Source organism: Piliocolobus tephrosceles, chromosome 8 (assembly GCF_002776525.5).
Source record: "Piliocolobus tephrosceles isolate RC106 chromosome 8, ASM277652v3, whole genome shotgun sequence".
Classification (NCBI taxonomy): Eukaryota; Metazoa; Chordata; class Mammalia; order Primates; family Cercopithecidae; genus Piliocolobus; species Piliocolobus tephrosceles.
Window position 1 is genome coordinate 38858492 of NC_045441.1, and position 23314 is coordinate 38881805.

The 23314-nt window shown below is 38.8% G+C and overlaps 1 protein-coding gene across 12 annotated transcripts in view; it reads right to left on the reverse strand.

Annotated features, from left to right (window-relative positions):
• Positions 1-23314, reverse strand: part of DDC (dopa decarboxylase) — a 105191-nt gene that overhangs the window by 47436 nt on the left and 34441 nt on the right. For 9 of the 12 annotated variants that reach the window (XM_031936014.1, XM_031936015.1, XM_031936013.1 and 6 more), the window contains 2 exons: positions 22390-22524; positions 21402-21545 (listed from right to left, as the gene is read on the reverse strand). The exons of 1 other annotated variant lie outside the window; for it this stretch is intronic. In XM_031936014.1, coding sequence (XP_031791874.1) covers positions 21402-21545; positions 22390-22524 — 279 coding nt within the window. The remainder of the gene's footprint in view (positions 1-21401; positions 21546-22389; positions 22525-23314) is intronic. 2 more of the 12 variants (XM_031936016.1, XM_023232035.1) reach the window with 1 other exon arrangement.

A 23314-nucleotide genomic window follows, 5' to 3' on the forward strand; every position in this document is an offset into this window, starting at 1 on the left:
GCTATGGTAAGGAGGAGGCCTGGGGGCTGCGAGGACAGTGTTCTAAGTGGCTTGTCTACGTGGGGCTGAGCTACAAGTCAGCCTGTCCTAATTCTCAGAAGCCACTTTAAAGCCAGCACCTGCTCCGCTCCAGGCTCTGATTACCCCGGCTCAGCATTGCTCAATGACGCTAACCTGATTCCAGTCGCTCTGCAGAGGCATAATCACATTTGTGCAGGGGGAAGGAGGGGTAGGGGACAGTGCAGGCCTCCATCTCAAAGAGCCCGTGGTCTTCCTGCAGTGGCAGAGCCCGGCACGACCTCCTCTTCTGCATCCTTGCCCCTTCGACCAACCCGCTCTGCTCACGTAAGTGCCTCGCAGGCATCGCCTTCTGTGGCCCGACCTTATCAAGCTGGCTTATTAGGGAAGCAAGCTGTCCTGAGAAACAAGGGGAAACTATTACAAGCCCCAAGCTTGTTCATGGAAGGGCAATGATTCAACTTTTCTGGTTCAAACCCTGCCAAATGTGCCCCTTGCCCTCAGCAGCAAGTCTTGAATTTTAAGGGATCTACAGCCCCTTTGAGAATATAATGAAGACCATGTGGCTACATCTCAGAAGGACACATATAGTCATTATGCACATGCCCAGTTATAACCACAAGGGCACAGCTGGGCAGTGAGACAAGGCTCAGGCTCTGACCCCTCTCCTATGTGGGCCTGAACTCTCTCCGGTTTTACAATACTTTGGCTGCCAGTTAAAGACAACAAACAAGTTGCATTTCCTGGAATGTCCTGTACCCGTCTACATCTCTGTATGCTGCAGCCTTCTTCCCTCCAACAAGAAAGGCACCATGCCCAGGAGCACCTGCCTCGATATTCCCTGACACAGCTCCTGTGTTCTCTCTCAGCAACAGGCTTTCCAAATCCCCTCTAGGAAGTTTATTTATGTCCTCTACCATCTACATATGCATCGTTCTCATCAAATGGCGCGGAGATGGGAACACACCTGTCTTCCCCACCACGAATCATGCCATGAGGAAAGGGACCATGGCTCACCACACACCTCCAGGGCTGGTACGGTGCCGGTGCATGGGGCAGTCTACAGGAAAAAAGCGATTCTCCTCTCTGATCTGATACCTACAATTGGCCCACATCTGTGGCTTCTGTCAGCAGAATGTTCTGAATTTTGGTCTTTAGGGCAAAATTCCAAAAAAGGCATATTAATTTGGTCCTTCCATCTTCCTCAAGGAAAATAAAATTTGATTTTGTTTCTCTCAATGAAATGTGTAGTCTTCTCTTCCATGCTTCTGCCTCCTCCACCAGCTCCTTCACGTGCACAGATCAATCTCTCTCTCAGCACGTCTCCCTTGGCCCAACTTGCTCTGGCAACTGCACTATTTACTCCTCTTTCCTTCACAGGCAAACTTCTTTAGAAAGGAATCCCTTCCCACATTTTTCATTTCCTTGTTTGCCCAGTGGAATCTGAATTTCACCCATGGACACTCTAGTAAATAAACTCCTAAGAAAATCGTAAATTACTTCCTTTTAGCAAATGAATGAATGAATGAGTGAGTGAGTCATCTCTTAGTGCCTGTATTACTTGGCACCTCCCGCAATTTCACCATTACATTTCTTTCAGCAGAAGTCACTATTTCAACATTATTTTTATGTTTAATAACTTTTTTATAAAGAAACTTTTGGCATAAATTGGTACAATATTTTTGAAGGAGGATGTGATAGTGTGTATCAAAAGTCTTGGGATTAAAAAAAAATCTCTTTCATTAAGTAATTTCAGGGCTACAAATTGTTCCCAAGAAATTCTGATAAGTAAATTTACTTACTTACTTATCTTACTTATATAAGATACTTACGTATCTTTTTTTTGTTTTGTTTTGTTTTTTTTGAGACAGAGTCTCTTTTTGTTGCCCAGGCTGGAGTAAAGTGGCCCCATCTCGGCTTACTGCAAGCTTTGCCTCCCAGGTTCAGGCCATTCTCTCACCTCAGCCTCCCGAGTAGCTGGGACTATGGGCAACTGCCACCACGCCCGGCTAATTTTGTTTTTCTATTTTTAGTAGAGACAGGGTTTCACCATGTTAGCCAGGATGGTCTCCATCTCCTGACCTCATGATCTGTCCACCTCAGCCTCCCAAAGTGCTGGGATTACAGGCGTGAGCCACCACACCCGGCCACTTATGTATCTTACTTATTTATTTTGTTTACATAAGTTATCATAGATAAGTAAATAAGCAAATGAATAAAATTTTTAAGTGCACCAATTACTACAAGAAAGAATGTAAGTAGGCCAGATGCTGTGGCTCATGCCTATAATCCCAGTACTTTGGGAGGCCAAGGCCGGCAGATTACTTGAGTTCAAGACCAGCCTAACCAACACGGTGAAACTTCATCTCTACTAAAAATACAAAAATTAGCCGGGTGTGGTGGTGTATGTCTGTAATCCCAGCTACTGGGGAGCCTGAGGCAGGAGAATCACTTGAACCTAAGTGGTGGAGGTTGCAGTGAGCTGAGATCACACCACATCACTCCAGCCTGGATGACAGAGAGAGACTCCATCTCAAAAAAAAAAACACACAAAGAAAGAATGTAAGTAAGGTAAAAAACTCAACTGTTTAACACTAGCTTATTGCTAGGATATATACACATATATATACACATACATATATAATAAATAATATATGATTTATTTAATAGGAATTCATAAAATATGAATTTTATGAATACATAAAATACATATACACACATATATGTATGTATGTGAATTCCTATTAAATAAATTACATTTATTTATTGATGTTATATGTATGTGTGTACATATATGTATACATGAGAGAGATAGCTGAGGAAGACAGAGATATAGTAGAGGACTATGCAACTTTTTAACAAAATTATATCTTTATATAATACATAATGACCTGAAAAAAATGCTTGTAATGTTTGATATAAAGAAAGAAAATCTGACCAGGCATGGTGGCTCATGCCTGTAACCCCAACACTGTGGGAGGCCAAGGTGGATGGATCACTTGAGGTCAGGATTTTGAGACCAGCCTGGTCAATATGATGAAGCCTTGTCTTCATTAAAAAGACAAAAACTAGCCAGATTTGGTGGCACATGCCGATAATCCCAGCTACTCGGGAGGCTGAGGCAGGAGAATCGCTTGAGCCTGGGAGGCAGGGGTTGCGGTGAGCCAAGATTATGCTACTGCACTCTAGTCTGGGCAACAGAGTGAGACTCTGTCTCAAAAAACAAAAAAAAAGAAAATTACAAATCAGTACGTACAATGAATATATAAATAAATATATATAAATGTGTGCAGAGGAAAAAAGGCTAAAGAAAATTAAAATGTTAAACATGTCTTTCCTTTAACTTTTATTTGACTTTCTATATACTCCTATAATTATTATTATTTTTTTTTTGAGACAGAGTCTCACTCTGTCACCCAGGCTGGAGTGCAATGGTGTGATCTTGGCTCACCACAACTTCTGCCTCCCAGGTTCAAGCGATCCTCCTGCCTCAGCCTCCTGAGTAGCTAGGATTACAGGTGCCTGACATCACACTTGGGTAATTTTTGTATATTTAGTACAGACAGGATTTCACCACATTGGTCAGGCTGGTCTCGAACTCCTGACCTTGTGACCTGCTCACTTGGGCCTCCCAAACTGCTGGGATTACAGGCATGAGCCACCATGCCTGGCTGATTAGAAAATTTTGCAAGGTGATTACTACTTAAAATAAAAAAAAAAAAAAAAACGAAAATACGACAGTTAAAGAAAAAGGGAACTTCTTTTTAGTGATACACCCAGTGTTGTATTTTGCATTTCAAGTATGATGACTAGCTTGTAGCAAACTAATAGTTCTAGACAAACACCTGAAAAATTCAAAACACATTCATGTGAAGGCATGGAAGAGTTTTAGAGACACCCAAGAGTTAAAGAGCCAAGATCAAGAGAAAACGGAAACTCCACGGTGAGTCCAATATTCTGCTCACTGCTTTCCCAAGGGCCAGTACTGATCCTTAAGCTTCCAAGTGCTGAGAGCCTTCCATGTGAGACAGAGAGCCCTGTGTAGAGGCTGAGAAGCCAGCACGGATTTTAAGAACCAGAGAGAAAGTAGGACCTTATCTACAAAGAAGCAAAGGGAAGAATTGCATCAGGTTCTTTTTAAAAATTATGCAAGCAAGGAGAGAATGGAGCAAAATATTTGAAGGGTTGAAAGTAAAAGACTACCAACTTAGAATCCTGTACCCTTCAAAAATGAAGGAGAAATAAAGGCTTTTCAGACAAACAAAAATTAAGGAAGCTCGTCAGTAGTAGATCTGACTTGCAACAAATGTTAAGAAAAATTATTCAGAAGGAAGGAAAATGATAGAGGTCAGAAACCTGGATTTAGATAAAGGAAGAACATTATAGAAGGAACTCATGAAGATAAAATAAAATCTTTTATTTTTCTTCTTCTTAATTGATCTCTAAAAGACAACAGTTTTTTTCAAAATAAGAGTGAAATGCAATCAGTGATTGTAGCTTATGGATAAGTGAAATGAGTATTAGCAACGTTAATGACAGAATGACAGGGGGGAGGAAAGGAAACATTCTGTTATAAGGTATTTTTACTAGCCATGAAGTGGTGTAGAATTGTTTGAAAGAGGACATGGATGATGTCCTCTTTACTAGATGAATGTAGTAAATATGTACTACATATGGAATTCTATAAAATGCTCAATTAAAACAAGAGAAGGCAAAGAATAGAAGACCAAAAATGAAACAAAGAATAAGAGCGGCAAATAGAAAAAGGTAATAAATATTATAGATATTCATCCAACTACATCAATAATTATTTTAAATGTCAATGATCTAATTGCACTAATTAAAAAGGGTAATGGGTGCACCAAAATCTCGTAAATCACCACTACAGAACTTATCCACATAACCAAACACCACCTATTCCACAAAAACCTATTGAAATACAAAATTAAAATTAAAATAATTAAAAATAAAATAAAGCACAGACTGTCAAGATGGATAAGAAAACAAGACCCAACTATATTTTGTGTATAAAAAATGCACTTTAAATGTCTAGATACAGAGTAAAGGTATAGCAATGTAGAACAATATACCATGCTAACACTAATGAAAATAAAGCTGGAATAGCTATATTAATTTTAGACAAAGTGGATCAAGAAAATTATTAAAGAAAATTGTCAGGGATAAAAAAGAGCATTACAGATATAGGGTAAAGAGGAGATTAAGGAGTAGGAAGCACCAGGAAATCTGTCTCCCAGCTAAACAAAATTTTACCAATTGGCAGAATCTGTTTGATGCAATTATTTTATTATTTAGAAACTCTGGGGTCTGTTGAAGGCTTGCAACTTCAATATAAGTGTTGGACAGTAAAATGCAGTTAATTTCGGTCAATTTTAGCTCTAGTACAGTAGTACCTACCCATCCACCACCTCCAGGCCCATGGCACATAACTGAACATGTGTCCCTGAAGCAGCTTGCACAGAGCTTGCAAGAGCCAAGGTGAGAAAAAGGAAACTGTCCTCCAAATGTTGGGAATCTGCACTTTGATTGTTGATTGCTGATCCCAGTCACAGGTGCAAAGAGGTGGTGGCCATTGTTGTACACCCTGCCCATTGCTGCATGACCCACCTTATCCAACTGAAGTGACTTCAAGGGGATAAAAAGGGTCAGTGCCTTCTCTCCTGCTTATTTTCCTTTTTTCCCTTTTTAAGGATACAGACAGTGTGAAGACTTGGATATTCAAAGACTAATACCTACGTAGGGGAAATTAGAAAGTCATCACATATAACCAGAAAAGACACAGGCTCAGAAAATAACTGAAAGGGCCTTACGTTTACACCTAAGGCCAATCATCATGGCATATGGGAAGCAGGAGTAGATTGCAGCACTGGACAGAGCAGGGTGTGGAGGCCCACATTTGCGAATTTTAGCTCCAGGTTGACTGCAAGAACAAGCCAGCAATCCCGAGAGGACCCACAGACCCTGTGAAGGAAGTGAACTGCTCCTGCAGGTCTCAGGAGACACCCTAAATACTGTGAGTGCAACAACTGCAGAAGTGGGAAAGGGATACCCTCCTCTCCTGAACACACACCCCCACTGGAGAAAGTGAAAGTCTGTGGGAGAAGTCTCCAACTTTACCTGGATCTGAGTCAATTTAGAGAGACAAGCAAAATACAGGAGTAGAGGAAGCAGGAGAAAGGCCCTGGGAACTCACTGGCTTCCCAAGCAGGTCATTCCTGCTGGCACCACAGGGATCCACTGGGAGGGCAGTCAGAGGAGCAGGGAATAAAACTTCACAGGGAGAAGGAAATCTCCAGTTGAACATTGTAACAGTTTGAATGGATAAAAAGCCTCCTGGCCAGAACTCAGGGGTCGGTGCGAATCCGGTGTGCAGACTCCAGAGGGAAGGGAAAAAGCAAGTCCTTTTCTTTCATAGCTGGGAAGTAGGTAGCCTGGGGCAAGTTTTCAAGACCCTCTCGCCCACCGCCCAGAAACAGACTTGGGGCTACTGGTGGGGACATGGTGGGAGGGAGACAGGCCCTTCCATTTGTGTGGGAGCTGGGTGAGGTCTGTGACTGCTGGTTTTCCCCCATTTCTCTGACAACCTGCATAACTCAGCAGAGGCAGCCATAATCCTCCTAGGTACACAACTCCAGTGATCTGGGAATCTCACCCCCTTCCCCATAGCAGCCACAGCAAGACCCACCCAAGGAAAGTCTGAGCCCAGACACACCTAATCCCGCCCCCACCTGGTGATCAGTCCCTATGCACCCTGAAAGGTGAAGACAAAGGGCATATAATCTTGGGAGTTCCAGGGCCCTGACCACCACTGGTCTCTCTCCATACTACTACAGCTGATGCTCTCTGGAAAGCACTACCTCCTAGAAAAAGGTCAACCAGCACAAAATCAGAGCATTAAACCACCAAAGCTAAGAACCCTCACGGAGACCATTGCACCCCCTCCCAAGCTCACCTCCACCAGAACAGGTGCTGGTATCCATGGCTGAGAGACCCATAAATAGTTCACACCAAAGGACTCTATGCAGACAACCTCTAGTACCAGCCCAGAGCTGGGTAGACTGCCTGGGTGGCTAGACCCAGAAGAGAGACAACAATCACTGCAGTTCAGCTCACAGTAAGCCACATCCATAGGAAAAGGGGGAGAGTATTGCATCAAGGGAACACCCTGTGGGACAAAAGAATCTGAACAACAGTCTTCAGCCCTAGATATTCCCTCTGACAGAGCCTACCCAAATGAGAAGGAACCAGGAAACCAACCCTGGTAATATGACAACACAAGGCTCTTTGACACTGCCCAAAAATCACACTAGTTCACCAGCAATGGACCCAAACCAAGAAAAAATCCTTGATTTACCTGAAAAATAATTCAGGAGGTTAGTTATTAAGCTAATCAGGGAAGCACCAGAGAAAGGCAGAGCCCAACACAAGAAAATCCAAACAACGATACAAGAAGTAAGGGGAGAAATATTTAAGGAAATAGATGCAAAAGAAAAAACAATCAAAACTTCAGGAAACTTTGGACACACTTTTAGAAATGTGGAATGCTCTGGAAAGTCCCAGCAATAGAATTGAACAAGAAAAAGAAAGAAATTCAGAGTTTGAAACTTTGGACACACTTTTAGAAATGTGAAATGCTCTGGAAAGTCTCAGCAATAGAAGTGAACAAATAGAAGAAAGAAATTCAGAGCTTGAAGACAAGGTCTTTGAATTAACCCAATCCAACAAAGATAAAGAAAAAAGAATAAGAAAACATAAACAAAACCTCCAAGAAGTCTGGGATTATGTTAAACCTAAGAATAATCGGTGTTCCTGAAGAAGAGAATTCTGAACGCCTGGAAAACATATTTGGGGGAATCATGGAGGAAAACTTCCCTGGCCTTGCTAGGGACCTAGACATCCAAACACAAGAAGCACAAACAACACCTAGGAAATTCATGGCAAAAACATCTTCACTTAGGCACATCAGATTATCCAAAGTTAAGATGAAAGAAAGAATCTTTAGAGCTGTGAGACAGAAGCACCAGGTTACCTACAAAGAAAACCTATCAGATTAACAGCAGATTTCTCAGCAGAAACCCTACAAGCCAGAAGGGATTGGGACCCTATCTTTAGCTTCCTCAAACAAAACAATTGTCAGCCAAGAATTTTGTATCCAGCTAAACTGAGCATCATATATGAAGGAAAGATACAGTCCTTTTCAGACAAACAAATGCTGAGATAATTCACCATTAACAAGCTACCACTACAAGAACTGCTAAAAGAAGCTCTAAATCTTAAAACAAATCCTGGAAACACATCACAATAGAGCCTCTTTAAAACATAAATCACACAGGACCTATAAAGCAAAAATACAAGTTAAAAAAAAAAAAACAAAATCAAACAAACAAAAAAAGCACACAGGCAACAAAGAGCATGATGAATGCAAGGGTACTTCATATTTCAATACCAAAATTGAATGTAAATGGCCTAAATGCTCCACCTACAAGATACAGATCCACAGAATAAATAATAACTCACCAACCAACTATCTGCTGCCTTCAGGAGATTCACCTAACACATAAGGACTCGCATAAACTTAAGGGGTGGAAAAAGACATTTCATGCAAATGGACGCTAAAAGTGAACAGGGGTAGCTATTCTTATATCAGACAAAACAAACTTTAAAGCAACAGCAGTTAAAAGAGACAAAGAGGGACATTATATAATGGTAAAAGGCATTGTCCAACAGGAAAATATTACAATCCTAAATATACATGCACCTAACACTGGAGTTCCCAAATTTATCAAACAATTACTACTAGACCTAAGAAATGAGATAGACAGCAACACAATAATAGTGGGAGACTTCAATACTCCACTGACAGCACTAGACAGGTCATCAAGACAGAAAGTCAACAAAGAAACAATGGATTTAAACTATATCCTGGAACAAATGAACTTAACAGGTATATACAGAATATTTCATCCAACAACTGCAGAATACACATTCTGTTCAACAGTGCATGGAACTTTCTCCAAGATAGACCATATGAGAGGCCATAAAACAAACATCAATAAATTTAAGAAAATTGAAATTATATCAGGCACTCTCTCAGACCACAGTGGAATAAAACTGGAAATAATCTCCAAGAGGAACTTTCAAAACCATGCAAATACATGGAAATTAAATAAACTGCTCCTGAATGAGCACTGAGTCAAAAACGAAATCAAGATGGAAATTTAAAAATTTTTCAAACAGAACAACAGTAATGACACAACCTACCAAAACCTCTGGGATATAGCAAAGGGGATGCTAAGAGGAAAATTCATAGCCCTAAATGCCTACATCAAAAAGACTGAAAGAGCACAAACTGACATTCTAAGGACACACCTCAAGGAACTAGAGAAACAAGAAAAAAAATCAAACCAAAACTCAGCAGAAGAAAGAAAATAACAAGATCAGAGCAGAACTAAATGAAATTGAAATAAAAAAAAAATTCCAAAAGATAAATGAAACAAAAAGCTGAATTTTTGAAAAGTTAAATAAAATTGATAGACCATTAGCAATATTAACCAAGAAAGGAAGAGAGAGAATCAAAATAACTTCATTAAGAAATGAAACAGGCCTGTAATCCCAGCACTTTGGGAGGCCGAGGCAGGTGGATCACAAGGTCAGGAGATCGAGACCACGATGAAACCCCATCTCTACTAAAAATGCAAAAAACTAGCCAGGCGCAGTGGCGGGCACCTGTAGTCCCAGCTACTCAGGAGGCTGAGGCAGGAGAATGGCGTGATCCCGGGAGGCGGAGCTTGCAGTGAGCCGAAATCGTGCCACTGTATTCCCGCCAGGGGGCAGAGCGAGACTCCGTCTCAAAAAAAAAAAAAAAAAAAAAACAGAAATGAAACAGGAGATATTACAATGGATACAACTGAAATACAAAAGATCATTCAAGGCTACTATGAGCACATTTATGCACATAAACTCTAAAACCCTGAAGACATGGAGAAATTCCTGGAAAAATACAACCCTCCTAGCTTAAATCGGGAAGAATTAGATACCCTGAACAGACCAGTAACAAGCAGTGAGATTGAAATGGTAGTTTAAAAATTACCAACAAAAAAAGTCCAAGACGAGATGGATTCTCAGCAGAATTCTACCAGACATTCAAAGAAGAATTGGTACAAATCCTTTTGACACTATTTCAGAAGATAAAGAACCCTCCCTAATTCATTCTATGAAGCCAGCATCACCCTAACACCAAAACCAGGAAAGAACATAAACCAAAAACAAAAACTACAGATAGATATCCTTGATGAACATAAATGCTAAACTCCTTAATAAAATAATAGCTAACCAAATCCAACAACATATCAAAAAGACAATCCACCATGATTAAGTGGGTTTCACACCAGGGATGCAGGGATGGTTTAACATACACAAGTAAATAAATGTGATATACCACAGAAAGAGAATTAAAAACAAAAATCACATGATCATCTCAATAGATGCAGATGTAGAAAAAGCATCTGACAAAATCCAGCATTCCTTTATGATTAAAACTTCCAGCAAAATTGTCATACAAGGGACATAGCCTAATATAATAAAAGCCATCTATGACAAACCCACAGCTAATATAATACTGAATGGCGAAAAGTTGAAAGCATTACCTCTGAGAACTGGAACAAGACAAGGATACCCACTCTCACCACTTCTCTTCAACATAGTACTGGAAATCCTAGCCAGAGCAATCAGACAAGAGAAAGAAATAAAGGGCATCCAAATCAGTAAAGAGGAAGTCAGACTGTCACTGTTTGCTGCCAATATGATTATTTGTCTTGAAAATCCTAAAGACTCCTCCAGATAGCTCCTAGAACTGATAAAAGAATTCATCAAAGTTTCTGGATGCAAGATTAATGTATACAAATCGATAGCTCTTCTATACACCAACAGTGACCAGAGAATCAAATCAAGAACACTTTTATAATAGCTGCAAAAAAAAAAAAAAAAAACACCTTAGGAATATACCTAACCAAGGAGTTGAAAGACCTCTACCAGGAGAACTACCAAACATTGCTGAAAGAAATCATAGATGACACAAACAAATGGAAACACATTCCATGCTCATTAATGGGTAGAATCAATATTGTGAAAATGACCATACTGCCAAAAGCAATCTACAAATGCAGCATAAGCCCCATCAAAATGCTACCATCATTCCTCACAGAATCAGAAAAAAAAATTCTAAAATTCATATGGAACCAAAAAAGAGCCAGCATAGCCAAAGCAAGACTAAGCAAAAAGAACAAATCTGGAGGCATCACACTACCTTATTTCAAACTATACTATAAGGCCATAGTCACCAAAAGAGCATGGTACTGGTATAAAAATAGGCACATAGACCAATGGAACAGAATAGAGAACCCAGAAATAAATCCAAATACTTACAGCCAACTGATCTTCAACAAAGCAAACAAAAACATGAAGTAGGGGAAAGGACACCCTTTTCAAGAAATGCTGCTGGGATAATTGGCTAGCTACATGTAGGAATATGAAACTGGATCATAATCTCTTACCTTACACAAAAATCAACTCAGGATGGATTAAGGACTTAAACCTAAGACCTGAAACTATAAAAATTCTAGAAGATAACATTGGAAAAACCTTTCTAGACATTGGCTTAGGCAAGGATTTCATGACCAAGAACCCAAAAGCAAATGCAATAAAAACAAAGATAAATGGCTGGGATCTAATTAAACTAAAGAGCATTTGCATGGCAAAAGGAACAATCAGTAGGGTAAACAGATGACCCACAGAGTGGGAGAAAATCTTCACAATCTATACATTTGACAAAGGACTAATATCTAGAACCTACAAGGAGCCCAGACAAATCAGTAACATGAAAACAAAAAAATCCCATCAAAAAGTGGGCTAAGGACATGAATAGACAATTCTCAAAAGAAGATATACAAATGGCCAACAAACAAAAAAAAATGCTGAACATCACTAATGATCAGGGAAATGCCAATCAAAACCACAATGCGATACCACCTTACTCCTACAAGAATAGCCATAATCAAAAAATCAAAACCAGTAGGTGTTGGCACGGATGTGGTGATCCAGGAACACTTCTACACTGCTGGTGGGAATGTAAACTAGTATAGCCATTATGGAAATCTGTGCAGAGATTCCTAAAAGAACTAAAAGTAGAACTACCATTTGATCTAGCAATCCCACTACTGGGTATCTACCCAGAGGAAAATAAGTCATTATTGGAAAGAGATACTTGCACATGCATATTTATAGCAGCACAATTCACAATTGCAAAATCGTGGAACCAACCAAATGCCCATCAATCAACGAGTAAATAAAGAAACTGTAGTATATATACATGCAACGGAATACTACTCAGCCATTAAAAAGAAAAGAATTAACAGCATTTGCAGTTACCTGGATAAGACTGGACACATTCTAAGTGAAGTAGCTCAGGAATGGAAAACCAAACATTGTATGTTCTGACTGATATGTGGCAGCTAAGCTATGAAGATGCAAAGGAGTAGGAATGATACAATGGACTTTGGGGACTTACGGGGAAGAGTGGGAGCAAGGGTGAGGAATAAAAAACTACAAATATAGTGCAGTGTATACTGCTTGGGTGATGGGTGCACCAAAATCTCACAAATCACCACTAAAGTGGTGATTCTCACCCATCTTCAGGATTTACTGGTTTTTGTTTGTGTGTTTGAGAAAGAAGGGAAATCTAAAATCTATAATCTAAGCTTCCACCTTAAGAACCTAGAAAAAAAGGCAATTTAAATGCAATACAGCTGGGTGCAGTGGCTCATGCCTGCAATCCTAGCACTTTGGGAGACTGAGGTAGGTGGATCACCTGAGGTCAGGAGTTCAAGGCCAGCCTGACCACAAAATTTACTCATGTAACCAAATACCACCGTACCCTAATAACTTATGTAGGAAAAAAAGTTTACACTTAAGGCCAATTTTCAGCCAGAGGTAGTCTACAACAATCAAAACCAAAACAAACAAACAAACAAACAAAACCCAGTAAATCCTGAAGATGGGCGAGAATCTACTTTCCACAGTTACTATATTATTAGTGATAGAACTCTAAGGAGAAACAGATAAACCCACTCTTATAGTTGGAGACTTTGGCATTGCTTTGTCAGAAATAGACAGGTCCAGCAGTCAGAATATAGGTAAGGATATAATTGAATAGAAAAGTACCATCAATCAACTGGATCAAATCAATATTTGTAAAATATTTCATCCAATGACAGCAGAATATATATTCTTTTCATGCTCACAATCAACATTCACCAAGATATACCACATTCCAAGCCATAAAATACATCTCAACAAATTTAAAATAATAGACATTATACAAAGTATGCTCTCAGACTGCATTGGAATTAAATTAGAAATCAATAATAAAAAGATAGCTGGAAAACCACAAAACTCGTGGAGATCAAACAACACATTTTAAGATCAAAGAAGAAGTCTGAAGAAAAATTTAAAAATACTTCAACTTCAATTAAAACGACAAAAAAAAAAAAAACTCATCAAAATGTGTGGGATGCAGTGAAACAGTACTTAAAGGGAAAATTACAGAACTGAATACATCCATTAGGAAAGAAGGGAAATCTGAAATCTATAATCTAAACTTCCACCTTAAGAACCTAGAAAAAAGGCAATTTAAATGCAATATGGCCGGGTGCAGTGGCTCATGCCTGTAAATGCCAGCACTTTGGGAGACTGAGGCAGGTGGATCACCTGAGGTCAGGAGTTCAAGGCCAGCCTGACCAACATGGTGAAACCCCATCTCTACTAAAAATACAAAAATTAGCTGGGTGTGGTGATGCATGCATGTAGTCCCAGCTACTCAAGAGGCTGAGGCAGGACAATTGCTTGAACCTGGGAGATGGAGGTTGTGCCACTGCATTCCAGCCTAGGCAACAGAGAAAGACTCTGGCTCAGAAAATAAATAAATAAATAAATGCAACGTAAGCAGAAGAAAAGCAAAGAAAAGAAATAATAAGAATTAGAGCAGAAATCAATGAAATTGGAAATAGGAAATAAAGAAAAAAAGTGATTCTTTGAAATGATAAATAAATTTTAAAACATTTACATAGGTTAACTAAGAAAAAAGAGAAAAGATACACATTGCTAATATCAGAAAGGAAAGTGGAGCCGTCATTACTGATCCTATCAGCATTAAAAAGATAATAAAGAAACATAATTGATTCCATGGTCACAAATTCAAAAACCTAAATAAAATGGACCAATTTTCTGAAGGATATGATTTACCAAAACTCACACAAAGAGAAATAGATAATCTCAATAGTGCCACATCTATTTTAAAATTAGATCAATAATTAAAAACCTTCTAAAACAAACAAACCATGCCCAATTGAATTCATTGCTGAGTTCTCCCAAACATTTAAGGAAGTAATGAGTACTTACAGAAAATAAAAGCAAAAGGAATGCTTTCTAACTCATTCTATGAGACCAGTATTACAAAGGCATTGCAAGAAATAAAACTATAGACGAATATCTCTCATAAATATAGGTGCAAAATTTCTCAACAAAATATTAGAAAATTGAATCCAACAATGTAAAAAAAATTGTATATCACAACCAACTGAGATCTATTTCAGGATGGAAGGCTGATTCAACATATGAAAAAATATAATCTATAATTTCAACAAACTAAAGGACAAGAATCTCATGATTATGTAAATAGATACAGAAAAGTATATGACAAAATTCAACACTTGTTCAAGATAAAAACTCCTAGCAAACTAGGATTAGAGCAGAACATCCTCAACTTGATGAATGACATCTACCATTAACATCATACTTGAAAGAAAAACCTACTGTTAACATCATATTTGATGATGAAAAACTAGATGTTTTTCTACTAAGATCAGGGATGAGGCAAGGATGTCCGTTCTTACCACTCCTATCAACATTGTTCTGAGAGTTTCAGCTAATGCCATAAGACAAGAAAAGGAAATAAGAGATATACAGATTGGAAGGAAAAAAAGAAAACCATCTTTGCAGATGACATGGTTATCTATGTAGAAATCCCAAAGAATAAACCAAAACAAAACTCTCCCAGAACTAAGTAAGCAATTATGGCAAGCTGTAGGATAAAATATAATATTAGACAAAAGGTAATTGCTTTCTTATTATCCAGCAATTTAAAAAAATGAAATTTGAAAATAAAATATAAACCATTCCCACCAGCACCAAAAAAAGGTCAAAAAAAGAATGCGCTTTATATGAGGAAAACTGCAAAATTCTAATGAAGAAAATGTTTTAAAATATCTAAATCAATGCAGACATATTTCGCATACATGGATAGGAAGTCTCAATACCATCAAGATGTCAGTTATTTCAATAAAATCTGTAAATTAAATGAAATCCCATATAATTTGTTATCCCAGAAAGTTAATTTGTGCATTTTGCTAAATGGATTCTAATGCTTATATGAAGAGGCAAAGGACCCAGAATAGTCAACACAATGTTAAACAACAGTGTTGGAGATCTGACATGACACTACCCAAATTCAATACTTAGTAGGAAGCTATAAATCAACACAATATATGGTATTGGCAAAGGAAGAGACAATTAAGTGATTGAACAGAAATAGATCCACACAAATGAAGTCAATTGATCTTTGACAAAGGAACAAAAGCAATTCAATGGAGGAAGTGTAGTATTTAATAAATGGTGCTGGAACAACTGGACATCTGTATTAGTCCGTTCTCACATTGCTATAAAGAACTTCCTGAGACTGGGTAATTTATAAAGAAAGAAGTTTACTATTCCTTTACAAAGAAAGGAGCTATTGGTTCACAGTTCCACTGGCTATACAGGAAGCATGGCTGGGGAGGCCTCAGGAAACTTACAATCATGGCAGAAGGTGAAGGGGAAGCAAGCACATCTTCACATGGTCAGCAAGAGAGAGCAAAGGGAGAGGTGCTACACACGTTTTAAACAGCGAGATCTCATGAGAATTCACTCACTATCATGAGAACAGCAAGGGGGAAATCCATCCCCATGATCCAGTCACCTTCTACCAGGTCCCTCCCCTAACATTGAGGATTACAATTCCACATGGGTTTGGGTTGGGACACAGAGTCAAACCACATCAACAACTACATGCAAAAAATGAATCTAGACATAGACCTTACACCTTTCACAAAAATTAACTGAAAATAGATCACAGACCTAGATCTATTTTAATGTTTTAAAGTGCAAAACTATAAATTTCTAAGAAGATAACGTAGGAGAAAACCTAGATGACCTTAGGATTGATGATGAAGTTTTGGAGACCACACCAAAAACATGATCCATGAAATAAGTAATTGATAATCTGGATTTCATTGTAATTAAAACTTCTGCTCTGCAAAAGACACTGTTTAAAGGACGAAATGACAAGCTAAAGACTGGTAGAAAACATTTGCAAAACATATATCTTCATAAAGGATTGGTACCCAAAATACACAAAGAATTCTTAAAACACAATAATAATGAAACAATCCAATTAAAAAGTGAGCAAAAGACCTGAACAGACATCTTATCAAAGAAGATGTTCATGTAGCAAACAAGCACATGAAAAGATGCTCAACATCATATGTTATTAGAGAATTTTCAAGTAAAATAACAATAAGATACCACTATACATCTATTAGAATTGATAAAATCAAAAACACTGACAAAATTAACAACTGACAAAGATATGGAAAAAGCAATACTAACATTCATTGTTTGTGGGAATGCAAAATGGTACAGCCTCTCTGAAACACAGTTCAGCCTTTTCATATAAAACTAAACACACTCTTACCATATGATCCAGGAATTGTGCTCTTTGATATTTAACCAAATGAGTTGAAAACATATGTACACACAAAAACCGGCACACAAATGCTTATAGCACTTCATTAATAATTGTCAAAACTTGGAAGCAACCAAGATGTTCTTCAATAGGTAAATGCATAAATGAATTGTGGCATATTCATATCAGAAAACAGCATTCAACAATAAAAAGAAATAAAGTAGTACAAAAAGACATAGAGGAAACTTAAATACATGTTAGTGAAATCAGTCAGTCTGAAAAGGCTGCATATTGTATGATTCCATCTGTATGACATTCTAAAAAAGAAAAAATGATGGAGACAGCCAAAAAGATTAGCGGTTGCCAGTGGTTCAAGTGGAGGGAGAGAGGGATAAATAGGTGGAGCACAGGGGATTTTTATGGCAGTGAAGCTATTCTCTATAACACTGAAATGGTAGACACACTAGTTAAAACACATAGAAAATTCAATAGACATAGTGACCCCTAAGGTAAATTATGGATGTTAGGTATTGGTGAATCAATTTTAACAAACGTATCACATTACTGCAGGATGCTAATAATGGGAGAAAATGAAGGTTGGGATATAAGAAGGTATATGTCCTTCCTGCTTATTTTTCTGTAAGCCTAAAACAACTCTAACAAAATTAGGCTTATTAATTTAAAAAATCAATCCATCATCCAGTTAGAAAATGGGCAAAAGTCATAAAGACACATGTCACTGAGGAGGACATACAGATAGTGAATAAGCACATGAAAAGATGTTCATTAATTATTGGGGAACTGCAAATTAGGACCATGATGAGATATTAATACATATCTATCAAAATGGATAAAATAAAAAATAGTGACAATACTAAATCCTGATGAGGATGCAAAGAGCCTGATTTTCTCAAGCATTGATAATGGAAATGTGAAATAATACAATCATTCTGGAAAATACCTTGTCAGTTTCTTTTTTAAAAAAATTAAATGTAATAACTACCATAGGACCCTGAATTGCACTCTTAGGCATTTATCCCAGAAAAATGAAAACACATGTCCACCCAAACACCTATAAATCAATGTTCCTGGATGCATTATTTGTAATAGCCAAAATATGGAAACAACTACAATGCCCCTCAACAGGTGAATGGGTAAACAAACTGTAGTACAGATAATATGGTACCAAATCTCTGCGGTGCAGCAACAAAAAGGAACAAACTATTGATACACACAACAACTTGGATAGATCTCAAGGTCATTACACTGAGTGAGAACAGCTGATCTTGAAATGTCACATACTGTATAATTCCATTTATATAACATTCTCAAAATGACAAGAGTGTGAAGATAGAAAACGTATCAGTGATTGCCAACGGGTGATGATGGTGGGAGATCAGGAGGGTTAGAGTGACTATCAGGGAATAGCAGAGGCAGACCTTTGTGGTGCTAGAGGATTTCAGTATTCTCATTGGCATGGTGGCTGCATGAATCCACACTTGTGATAAATGACATAGACCTATACACACACAATGAACCAGTGTCAGTCTCCTGTCTTTGATATGGTACTATAGTTATATAAGTTGGAACAATTAGGGGAAATTGGGTGAAGGGTTAGTGCACAGAGTTGCTGTGTGCTAACTTTGTAATTTTTTATGAATCTACAATTATTTCAAAATAAAAAGTTGGCCGGGCACGGTGACTCACACCTGTAATCCCAGCACTTTGGGAGGCTGAGGCAGGCAGATCGCCTGCAACCAGGAGTTCGAGAACACCTTCGCCAACATGATGAGACCCTGTCTCCACCAGAAATACAAAAATTAGCCAGGCATGGTGGTACATGACTATAATCCCAGCTACTCGGGAGGCTGAGGTAGGAGAATCGCTTGAACCTGGGAGGCAGATGTTGCAGTGAGCCAAGATTGCATTACCGCACTCCAACCTGGGTGACAGAGTGAGACTCTGTCTCAAAAAAATAAAATAAGTTAAAATAAGCTAAAATTTTTTAATGTTTAGAATTATGAACATGACATGTTTATCAGCTAGGCATAGTTAAAGAGAGAATTGGTAAATTGTAAATAAGTTGACTGAAGCATGGAGATAAAAAAAAAAAAAAAAGAAGAATGTGAGACATGTAAAAGGGCATAAGAGATGTACGGCAGTCAGCAGAAAGATTTAACATATACATAATCAGAGTCCCAGAATGGGAGGAGAGAGGAAATGAAGAGAGGAAAACTTTGGGAAGATAATAGGTTAGAATTTTTCAAAACTGAAGAGAGACACCAAGTTACAGATTCAGGAAATTCTGTGAAATTCAAGAAGAGTAAGTACAAAGAAAATTATCCTTGTATCACGGTAAAACAAAGACAAATGACGAGCAGCACTCCCAGTGGCAACACAGGAGGTCATATTTTTACATGTTCTTCATCATCACAACATTAAAATTACAACTGACATCTCAACAGAAATCAAGGAAGAAAGAATTCAATGGACTTATACGAAGTACCAAAAATAAAACTAGCTACCAAACACTCTAGAATTCTATACCCAGAAAAAGTATCTTCCCAGAGTGAATGCACAATAAAGACACTTTCAGAATAACAAAACCGAAATAATTCATTGTATCAAATTCACACTAAAAATTTCTAAAGGGAATTCTACAGACTAAAGGAAAAGATGCCAAATGGAAATAAGAAAATGCAGAGATAAGAAAATGGAATAATATGAAATAATTAATCCAAGAAGAAGCAAGAACATAGAGAAAAGCAATCATATAATAGTTAGGCCTAATAAAAAACAAATAGTAAGACAGTAGATAACATTTAAATGTATCAATAACTACCTTGAGTGTAAATGAACAAAATAAATATCAATCATCACACTGGATTTTAAAAACAAATTTTTAAAATAGCAACAATCAATGCTGCTTTCACAGAATACATCTTAAATATAAATGAACAGGGAGGTTGAAAGTAGAATGGCAAATGTCTGTATCATGCAAACATTAGCCAATAGAAAACATATGTAATTATAGCAATGTCAGACAAAGTAGGCTGCAGGACAAAACGCGTTACTAGAGATATAAAAGGCATTTCCTAGTGATAAATGATCATTCACCAGGTAGATCACAATTCTAAATGTGTATGCACCAAATTAATATGCTTCAAAATATGTACACAATTTAACAGATATAAAAGTGGAAATAGACATATCTACACTCACAGTGTGAGATTTTAACATACCTCTCTCAGCAACTAATTTGCATGTCTTTGGTTATTGGAGGATCAGAATTGGTTTTGTGTTCTTCTTAGTTTTTTGTGGTTATATACGAAACTGATACTTCATATATTTCACATGTTTTTCCACTGGAATGTTGCCTTTTTGCTTATTGATACGTAAGTCTTCTTTTTAAGATTTACTTTACAACATATGCTATAAGTAGTTCTTGCCAGCATTTGTCTTGTTATTTTATGAGTTTTGAAATTTTTGTAAAATACAATCTTCTCAACATTTTAAGTGATGTTTCCTGCGTTGTTTTCATCCTTGAAACCTAAAAGAGTGTGTTTTGATAGATTTATTTTTCCCTAGTCAGAGTATTCTAATGAGTCTTAATATTGACACGATAGGTTCAAAGAAACTCACCTCATTTAAATAGAATCTATTCAAATTGTACTGAAATTGTTTGTGGGAATTTTAAGGGAGATCGTTCTTTCTACCTGAATGATCTTTTTTCCAAATCTTTATTTATTTGACAACTATTTCTTGATCTTCTGTTCAGTGCCAGGCACTGTTTCAGGAGCTAGGGATAGAGCAGGGATTCAAATAGACCTTCCCTCCCCGCACATTCTGTTGGGAAGAAGGAAGCAGTAAACACATATAGAAACAAATCTGTATGGCCTGTGGAGACGCACGCAACGGAGAAAGATAAAGCAGAGCAGGAGGGCAGAGACAGACATTTGGGATAAGATGGCAGGTACACCTTGATCTCCTGGCAGACTCTTTTTGCATCCTTCAAATGTCACCTTGCTGTCACCTTGCTCTGCGTGCTAACTTTGAGCCATGTCAGTCCTTCCACATTATACTGATTTGCTTATGCTCCCGACTCTTCCATGGCCTAACAGATTAGGATAAAATTTTACATAAAATCATACCCGCCATGACTTCCCCAGTCACACGTTAGTTATTCATGGGAAGTAACTCGGGAAGTCACTTGAATCGACAAAAAAAAAAAAAAAAAAAAAAATTGGAGGTAAAAAGTGTTTCTCAAAGATTAATGATTAATTCTTTTTTTTTTTTTTTTTTTTTTTTTGAGACAGAGTCTCGCTCTGTCGCCCAGGCTGGAGTGCAGTGGCGCAATCTCGGCTCACGGCAAGCTCCGCCTCCCCGGTTCACGCCATTCTCCTGCCTCAGCCTCCCAAGTAGCTGGGACTACAGGCATGCGCCACCTCGCCCGGCTAATTTTTTTTGTTATTTTTAGTAGAAACAGGGTTTCACTTTATTGGCCAGGAACCACAAGTGCTGCTGAACTTACAAAGAACGGAATCAGCCCAGCCGCTCTGTCTCTCTTCAGGGCTTCCTGCAGGGCAGACGCACGCATGGCGAAGTTGCCATCTGAGGGGATGGCTTTTAATTTCACTCCACCAATTAACCCAGCTCTTTCCACTGAGGAGTGTGCCTGGAAGGAAAACAGCAGAGTTGGATTTGTACAGGTGTGTGCATGCGGTTATTACCAGACCCTGGATCCACAGAGAGCAGCCAACATTGCAAACACAAGGTTCCTCTCATGGCACAAGGGGCAGAACTGCTCTTGACTCCTCCCTCTCCCCTGCACCTTCATGAGACTGCTTTTTTTCCTGGAATTGTTTCTATTCCTGTGGAATCTTGCTTTTAAGTTTGAAGAATCGGGCACTAACAAGGGTAGAGTGCAGGGTCAATATTCATGAAGTTTTTCATTTGTTTGAATTCAAGAGCAAGCAGCGAGACCCTGGAAGGTAGATCCCAGAGGTGGACTTAGAAATCCTAGGCTCAAATCTGTCAGCTGCCCCTGACTATGGAGCCTTGGGGAGCTTGGTGGCCAGGCTCAGTAAACAGTGCCTGGAGGAAAGAAACCAGCCAAAAGGCATCACCACTGTGGCAGATCCATCCTCTCTCAGAGATTCTCAAGAAAGGCAATTCTCATGAAAGCTGGCCACCTTTCGCCCTGCAGCCCCCACCGCTACTGTCTCCTGCTTGACCCTAGCCAGATAATCACAACATAAGTCTGCACTGGTAGAAAAGGTGACAGAACCAGTGACGGTGATGTCTCCACACATTTATTTCCTTTTTAGCTTGATCTATCCAGTTCCCACCCAAGAATTCACCGCTTCCCTTTAGTTCAGGTCTCTGTCTAGTGATACCTGAGGAACTGCTCTTAGATTTGGAAGGATGCTGTTTGGTTTGGTTTGGTTTGGTTTGAATTTAACATAAAACCAAACTTTTAGGTCTTGAAGTCTTGGCTGATACCCACTCAGTACACTCACCTGATCAGATGAGTAAGCCACCAGCTTCTCCATGATAGCGGCCTGTGTGAGCTCTGGGGACGCTGCTTGCAGCCGATGGATCACTTTGGTTCGAGCGGCCAGCAGGGCCACCAGGGTGGCTTCGCTGGCACTTCCCTAAATTCAAGGGAAGGTCCAAATGAAATCCAAAACATAGCGAAGGCATTGGTATCTACATTATTGGAAGACATATTGTTTTGTGTTCATAGCTTTCTTAAAATATGAATCTGAAGTGGCAAAATTCACTCTCCTTTGCTTAGGAGAAAACTAATATTTTTGTCACCTGAGACCACCAGTTCATCTCTTAGTATGAGTTTGCCATTGGTGGGTCTATTTTGTGTAACAGCAGCAGATAACATTTTGACCACTTTCCTGCGCCAAGTATTTTGAGAGCTCCTCCTCATGGACTGATCCCAGCCCGGCCCAGGAGGACTGCTCCTGTCTCCATCGGACCAGAACGGCCCAGGGCACCAGCATGCAAGCCCGCCTCTGTCTTCATATTCACTTGGACAGAGTGATTTGCATTTGTTTATAAAATGGGGGTGCATTTTCCTTGAGACTAAGAGATGCCTTGAAGGGTTTCTTTTGATCCCTAAAGACACGGGCTGAATTGTGTACCCCTAAATTCATGTGTTGAAACCCTAACCCCCAGGACCTCAGATGTGACCATATTTGGAGATAGGCTCTTTAGAGAGGTAATTAAAAGAAAATGAGGTCACATGACTGGGCTCTAATCCAATCTGACACATCCCTGATAACAAGAGGAAATCTGCCTATAATCCCAGCACTTTCGGAGGCAGAGGAGGGTAGATCACTGGAGCCCAGGAGTTCGAGACCAGCCTGGGCAACATACCGAAACTCCGTCTCTATAAAAATACAAAAATTAGCCAGGCATGGTGGTGTGCCC